The sequence below is a fragment of the Hibiscus syriacus genome, unplaced genomic scaffold (genome assembly GCF_006381635.1).
Source record: "Hibiscus syriacus cultivar Baekdansim isolate YM2019G1 unplaced genomic scaffold, ASM638163v2 tig00117021_pilon, whole genome shotgun sequence".
NCBI classification, from domain to species: Eukaryota; Viridiplantae; Streptophyta; class Magnoliopsida; order Malvales; family Malvaceae; genus Hibiscus; species Hibiscus syriacus.
In genome coordinates this window covers 482,664-490,627 of record NW_024063527.1, presented here as the reverse complement: position 1 = coordinate 490,627, position 7,964 = coordinate 482,664, and the positions used below count along the sequence as shown (strand labels likewise).

Genomic DNA, 7,964 nt, shown 5'->3' with positions numbered 1-7,964 from the left:
AACAACGAAGACCTTGATGGGATTTAAGTATCAAATTGATATTTTATCTAAAGTTCAATAGGTTAAATTAATATTTTATCTAAGGTTTAGGGTCAAATTAATATTTATCTAAGGTTTAAGGTCAAATTAAATCAATATTTATTAACATATCATGTCATCAAACTGACGATAGTTGATGGAGCAGTGACCAAAATATAATGAACCAATAATAGAAATGACAAAAACATTACTTTTTCAAAACCAGTGACTAGAATAAGACAGATAAAAAATAAGGAGACCATTGTGTAGTTTACCCTTGTATGTTTTATTTTAAGAATGAATTCCACCACAAGTGGATCTTCCATTTTTCTATCTAATATCCCAAAAGCTGCAGCAGCGTCTCCACCACTTCAGAAACAAGAACGAGAAAGAAAGCTTCTTTATTCATTATTCTATTCTAGATTTCCATTGGTGCACAAATCTGGCCGTAACTATCCAATTATTCTAATCACACCATCAAAACTCAAACCTCATCACACGTTTCTTCTGTTAAATCTCGTCCATTGACCCTTCTATATATATCAGCGTAAGTACGTTATCCAGGGCGACCGGAGAGATTTTAAGAGATCGGAGAGCAATGGAAGCTGTTGTAGCCGCAAAACCGGTGATCAAAGTGGCTTCACTTTGTGAGTCTTTAAGGAAAGGCTCTTTTAACAGAGGCTTAATTCAAACCGGCAAGTGTTTTCGGTCCGTCTTTAATTTGTTTCTTTCGGCTTTGGGATTTTCATTTGGTTCTCTGTCAATGTTGATTTTTGTTTTTGTATTTCAGCTTTGGAGATTACTAAGGAGTCCATTAATGGGATTCAGATGGAATACATCGACATTTCAAGGAGTCCATTAAAGAAATTATATAAAAAAATTCTAAAAAATAAAAGAATTTGAAAATTTCAAGGATATCTGATCTCACCTCCTCCATCCATCATTCATGTTTATTTATTTATTTTTTTAAGGTGTTTATATGTAATTTTTGTGGACATGTTGATTTAACTTTTACAAATGCGTTTGTTTAATATTCATATTTAACGTTTGGAAATATGTTCATTAAAATGTTGAAATTACACCACTACTCGTTAATCTCCCTCCTCTTCGCTATTTGAACTCCAAACTCTTCGGTATTTGAACTCCAAAAGAAATAAGGTAAACTATTCAGTTGACCACTTAACTATTTAATCCTTTTAATTTTTCCATTGATCTTTCAATTTTATCAATCACACCACATAATATTTAGTTGTTTCAATCAAGTCACTAACTGTTAACAGTTGACGAAAATGATGCGTGATAGATAAAAAGAATTGTCATAATTATAGTTATGTGGCTTGATTGAAACAATTAAATAGTTATGGTGTGATTGACAAAATTGAAAGATCGATGGCAAAAGTCAAAAGTAAAAGGGCTAAATAGTTAAGTGGTCAACTGAGTAGTTTACCCAAAGAAATATAAGGTTAACAAGTAAATAAACGAACTTATTCATAAACATAGACTAATCGAACATACATCGATGTTATGTTTGTGTGCTTATCAGATAAAACATAACAAATTCTGTTTATACTTGTTTATTTAGCTTAATAAACGAATATCTATATAAGATGAATAACTATTCATAAATTTTGATTAATCACTCTATATCAAAGCAAGCTATATCACATTACGTTATTATGTGCCCCATTCTAGCACCTCTGAAGAATGCAATTGACTGTGCTTCAAGACTACCAAACGTATGGGGAGATAAAGCGGCTGCCATCATAAGCGCCGGAGGAGGCTTCGGTGGTGCTCGGTCGCATTATCATCTTCGACAAATTGGGATTTATCTCGATCTCCATTTCATCAATAAGCCCGAGTTTTACTTGAACACGTTTCAGCCTCCGGCAAAGTTTGATAGCGATGGCAACCTTATCGATCCATCGTCGAAGGAGAAGATAAAGGAAGTTCTTCTATCCTTGCAAGCATTTACCCTGCGACTCCGAGGTAAAAACTAAGTAGACAAATCTCCATCTCGATTGTTCCTTTGTTACTGTGGCGGATAGAATTTGCTGTGATTTTTGGATTTCCTATTGTAATGGTGCAATTTGATGTACTAATAACCAAATCCTACTCGGACAAGGGAAAAAAACAAAACTATACACATTTGGCAGTCCATTGTTTACGAGCATTGCGCCTATGCGTTGAATCGATTTCTCGACGATATAAAATTCCAAGCATTGGTTCGATGATATAATGTAGACGAAGAGTTGATTCACAAAATCCAACTCAAACGATTCTAGGATAAGATTCTAACTTATCCCAATCAACATGTTAAATTCTAACTCAGACGACGACACTAATTTTTTAACGAAAAAAAGATGAGTCCACCAATTTTTTAACAAAAAAAATATGAGTCTAAAACATATAAATATTCAGATGATCATTTTATAACTTTTAATGGTCAAAAACTCAACAAAACAACATCCTATAGTTGGGAGATTTGTAACTTTTAATAGTCATAGACTTAACAAAACAATATCATATAATTAAAATATCATTTTATAATTTTTAATAGTAAGAGATTCAATAAAATAACATCTTATAATTAAAAACGATTTGCGTATTTTACCCAAAAGATATAACATGATTAATAATTTGGCCAAAGTGGTTAAGTGAGCAATCTCCCCCCACTTAATTTACTCAGTTTGAATTTTATGATAGATAAAATTTATTTCTTTTAAATTTTAATCGTGACATAATCTAAATAGTTGTAATTAATTTTATAAAAAATTAATTTTAACTAATTTAACAAAAAAATCTAATATGATATGTCAACTATTTAATTAATCACATCTGATAATGTCACATAAATATTTTATTTCACATAAATTTATTCAAATAATAAGAAGTATGATCATCAATTAGCTAACGATTTTAATTTTAAAAAATATTTTAACTAAAAATTAAAATATTAATATACTATACTTAAATGATTACTCATTCAAACATTAAGATAAATTTTAATTATGAAAAATATTTTATAAAGAATTATAGAAAAATACAACAAAATCTAAAAAAAAAAAACAATATAAGAAGAATGGTTGTTAGTTAACGACAATGAAAGAGTAATGTACTAAAATTAGTGCTAAAATGGGGAGATATTCAGACACTAAAAATGGCGATCAAATCATCACCACTCTTTCTAATTCGACTCCCTCTCCAACTGTTTGGTTTGCTAGACATTTTTGGAGCCAAATCCGTGAATCTAAGAAATTAGGTTTTTGTTCCAACCAAACCAGAAAGTACCCAGAAACAAAGAACCAACAAAAAAGCCATTCATTTTACCGAACTTCTTCAATACAACAGATCCCATTTCTTTGTAAATTTGTTTATCTTTTTTTTCTCTCTTTTTTTTTAAATCTGAAAACACCCATTTTTTTTAATTTTTTAACAAAATCAGAAACAAAAGAAAAAAAAAATAAAAATAAAGAAGATTGAGTTTTTTCTCCCCTTTTTGTGTTGATTTTGTTTTATGTAGACGATTACATTCCGTCCTTTTTCCATCTTCAATGTGAGGTTCCAGAGATGTTTTTCTTTGTTTTGTTGGTCTTCCTCAAAACCCCACATTGAGAAGAAACACGGATAGAGACATATTTTTTTGATTATTGGGTTATTTTTTGAAAGAAAAAGGAATGCAGAGTTTGAAGGAAGATATAGCCTTTGTTTGCTTACACATAGAATGAGCAAAAAGCTTGGCTTTAGAAAGGCCCTGGAAACTAAAGTAAAGAAATCACAAGTAGCAGCAAAGAAGAAAGCAATAAGCATATTTACAGCAATGGCTGTTGCTCATGTCGATGAGGAAGAGGCTGGTTCCGGTGAAGTTCGCTATGTTGAAAAAGTCCTCCCAAAGGGTGACTTTTATATAGGTGAATGGTGTGATGGTTTGTCTCATGGCAATGGAAAATATTTATGGACCGATGGATGCATGTATGTTGGTGAATGGTTTAAAGGGAAGATCATGGGAAAAGGGAAGTTCTGTTGGCCTTCAGGTGCCACCTATGAAGGTGAATTCAAGAGTGGTTTTATGGATGGCCAAGGGACTTTTACAGGTTTTTCAGGGGACTCTTATAAAGGTTCTTGGGTTATGAACCTTAAACATGGACAAGGGGTTAAGAATTACTACAATGGGGATTTCTACGAAGGCGAATGGCGAAGCGGATACCAGGAGGGACGAGGGAAGTACCAATGGCAAAATGGGAATCATTATGACGGTGAATGGAGGAATGGGTTAGTGAATGGGAATGGAATATTGGTGTGGAGTAATGGCAGTAGTTATGAGGGTTCTTGGGAGGATGGTTTTCCTAAAGGAAATGGGACTTTCATATTTCCAGATGGGAGTTTTTATGTTGGCGTTTGGAGTAAGGATGGTAAGGATATGAATGGGAGTTATAATCCTTCGGATTCTTCAACGGAGAATCCAAATTGGGATCCTCGAATTGTATGTTCGGAGTATTTGAAAGATTGTAAGATATGTCCAGGTGAGAGGATGTCAATCTTGCCATCAAAAAAGATACCACATTGGCCTGGAATGAGGAAAAGTACTGATGGGAGGCAAAGGAGAATGTCGGATGGGAAGTTGAATTGTCCAAGTTGGAGTTCTGATATGTATGATGTTTCAGCTACTAGTGAAGGGGATTCCAAGGATGGTGATGATGGAATTGAAAGTCTTGTCTAGAAGATTCAATTTCAAGAGGGAGTTGCATAAGGTTTAAGATGATGACAAAGAGGCAGGGGCAAACAATATCGAAAGGGCACAAGAATTATGAGCTAATGCTCAATTTGCAACTTGGTATTAGGTAATGTACTTTCCTCCGGTATTGAAATTCGAATGTTGTTCGAACGTTGGTTTTTCTAGGTAGGTGCACTGCGTTAATGTCAATATCACTTGTTTTTGGCATGTGCATTGCCCTTTAAACTAAGCATGTCAAGTTCATGGAGTCTTTATTCCCTTATTTACTGTTGTCATTTGACTCATTTCATTTGCTTTAGAGGGTCATCACTTGCAGTTCAGTTTGAATTGAAGATTTTTTGATCTCCAACTTGTTTCAGTATTGAGATATATTGGTTTATGTTGTTATCATGCACGTATTGATTCTCTGGTTGTATTGTAGACACTCAGTTGGAAGACCTGGTCCAGCTATATCCCTCGGCTTTTGATCCTAAGGAAAAAATATGGACCAAATTTTCACCCGAAGGATCCAAGCACACTCCGCCTCATCAATCTAGCGAATTCAGGTGGAAGGATTATTGCCCACTTGTGTTCAGGTTAGACTGGATCATCTACTTGTTCACAACAGATAAACATTCTTTGCAGAACAATTTAGTCTTATGGTACAACTACTTTAGGCACTAATGAAGGTAGCTTTTAAGCAAATGGAAACCTACTAAGCAATTCATTACATGGTAATGAAACTAGAACTATATCATATGAATTTGGAACCATATTATGCGGTTACAAGTAGTTCCTAACATGTAATTTTTTTTACATTTTCAGAACCCTTAGGAAATTGTTCGATGTGGATGCAGCTGATTACATGATTTCGATATGCGGGAATGATGCCCTTCGGGAACTATCATCGCCCGGAAAAAGTGGAAGTTTCTTTTACTTGACCAATGATGACAAATACATGATAATGACGATAAAGAAGGCAGAAGGAAAAGTAAGAGTCAATTGTTCTTCCTATTGCACTTTTGCTGTTGAATTCAGAAATTATAATGTAGCTTTGTATTCAACTGCAATTTCTCGTAGATTTTGTATTGGAAACAAAACTTTTATGTGTCATAAGGGTCATCATAAATCTTTAAAACTTTTTTCTAGATGACAATAATCGGTCTCTCCCCATTCATTTCATCATGAAATTTCAAGTGCTTTAAATGTTTACGAATCCTAGTGAAGACACTTTTCAGGTGCTCATAAGGATGCTTCCAGCCTACTATAATCATGTTCGGTCCTTTGATAACACTCTAGTCACCAAGTTTTATGGTCTTCATTGCGTGAAATTAACCGGGACATCTCAGAAGAAGGTAATGTCAATGTTACGAAACTTTAACTTACAGCATAAAGCCTCAGAAACCATTCTCATCCATTGTTCATATGGGATCAATGAATCAGGTGGTTTGTTATAATGGGGAATCTATTATGTACTCAATACACCATTCATAGGCGCTTTGATTTGAAAGGTTCATCCCATGGTCGCACAACTTTTGAACCTGAATCAGAAATTGATCCGTCAACAACCCTCAAAGACCTTGATCTCAATTATTTATTTCGGTTGGAGAAAATATGGTTCGAAGAGTTCTGCAGGTGATTATCTTTTCTAAATCCTATTTCCTTAATAGGTTCATCATTTCTTTAACCTATATTACTTGAACTCGGGTGTGAGTGTTGGATATGGGTCTGCGTACAAGTTTTATCGAAAATTATGGTTAAGCTGCAATTGGCAAGACCAAACTGTTGTAGGATATTGCAGAGGGTTGAAATTTATAGTACCTTCATAACTTTTGGGGTGTTAAGCATGGACTTTTCAACTGTTCTTTTCTGAATCAAGTTTCCCTTCATGAAGGCAAGTTGATAAAGATTGCGAGTTGCTCGAACAAGAGAGAATTATGGACTACAGTCTTCTAATCGGTTTTCACTTTCGAGAAGTTCCCACGCTCTTACTTCTGGAGCTGTCTCACCTACTGGTTATTTCTAATGATCTCTGGTATTAAAATGTTTTGGGACTTTCATACCAATGGCTGCTTAACCGAATAGGATATGTTTCTGGATCTACTTGCAGGAAATGGAGACCATGAAAGTGAAGAAGCTCCACGACTATCTCAAGCTGGAAAGGATCAGGCGGATAGTGAACCCCCAGGGTAAGATGAATGATTTTGTTTTCGAACACTCATTTATAAGTTACACATTTTCAAATGGTTGCAAATTGACGGTTGATCTTTCAAATTGATAATGCAGGAGATCTATTCGATTAGGTATAAACATGCCTGCACGGGTTGAAAAGATGCTGAGGAAAAATGATGAAACTCAGCTTGTTGGGGAACCGACTGGTGTATGCTATGATGTTATCCTCTTTTTCGGTATAATCGACATCCTACAAGACTATAAGCTCGAGCATGCATATAAATCAATGCAATACGATCCAACTTCGATTTCAGCTGTCGATCCAAAGCAATACTCAAAACGCTTTCAGGATTTCATCTTCAAAGTTTTCGTAGAGGACACATGAAAATATACATTTGATATAGACCTTCAACTTGGAACCAGTGTCCATTCATGTATATTTGATTGTTTTCCAGATATGCGAGTGCTTAAAAGCCAAAAGGTTATCATTTTCGATCATGTGAACGACCACGGAGGACGATCTACAACGACACAGGACACGCCTTCATACCTCGGGATTAGGTTATTGCCCTCTCTTTTTCTCCCTTATTCTAAAGTTGCAGATAAAATATATACATATATATATATATGTTATGTTATAGTGACAGGTTTAGGTTAATACAAACCAGTCACTAAAGCTTGATTCAAATGTAAATGAATTGAAATGGTGAAAACATAGACATTGGGATTGAGTTATTTCTTGGAACTGAAAATTATTTGGGTTCAGCTTCAAATAATAATGCACAGTAATTGAAAGGGGCTGACCCCCCCAAAATTTTAGTTTGCTTATGTGGAAGATGAAAATGTTGTGCTTCTCTTCTATCATATTTAATCCCTTTAAATGTCATTTTTGACCAAAATTCAAAGTTGGTATTTCTTCAATTCTCCATTAAAGGTTACTAAAATCATTAATTTAAAAATCCATGCACCAAATTGGACTTCTTAGACCACAAGAAATCACCTACCTGCGTTTCAAGTTTCTGAAACATCAAACATGCATGTTATACCCAACAAACAAGAAACT

General features: G+C 34.4%; 1 protein-coding gene and 1 pseudogene across 1 annotated transcript; both read left to right on the top strand.

Annotated features, from left to right (window-relative positions):
- The first annotated feature begins 616 nt into the window (after positions 1–616).
- On the top strand, positions 617–3,630 carry LOC120195905 (NADPH:quinone oxidoreductase-like). Its single transcript, XM_039197840.1, has 4 exons — positions 617–713; positions 809–871; positions 1,711–2,004; positions 3,539–3,630. Exons 1-4 carry the CDS (start codon positions 617–619, stop codon positions 3,628–3,630), a joined length of 546 nt encoding a protein of 181 aa, XP_039053771.1.
- LOC120195904 lies at positions 3,604–7,613 on the top strand (annotated as a pseudogene).
- The last annotated feature ends 351 nt before the right edge of the window (positions 7,614–7,964 follow it).

What these genes read in the sequence shown, in the direction of transcription:
- LOC120195905 (XM_039197840.1), top strand. Translation starts at nt 617, where the DNA reads ATGGAAGCTGTTGTAGCCGCAAAACCGGTGATCAAAGTGGCTTCACTT. An exon ending in ATACATCGACATTTCAAGGA is followed by an intron (nt 872 to 1,710) that starts GTCCATTAAAGA and finishes GCCCCATTCTAG; the next exon opens with CACCTCTGAAGAATGCAATT. An exon ending in ATTTACCCTGCGACTCCGAG is followed by an intron (nt 2,005 to 3,538) that starts GTAAAAACTAAG and finishes TGTTTTATGTAG; the next exon opens with ACGATTACATTCCGTCCTTT.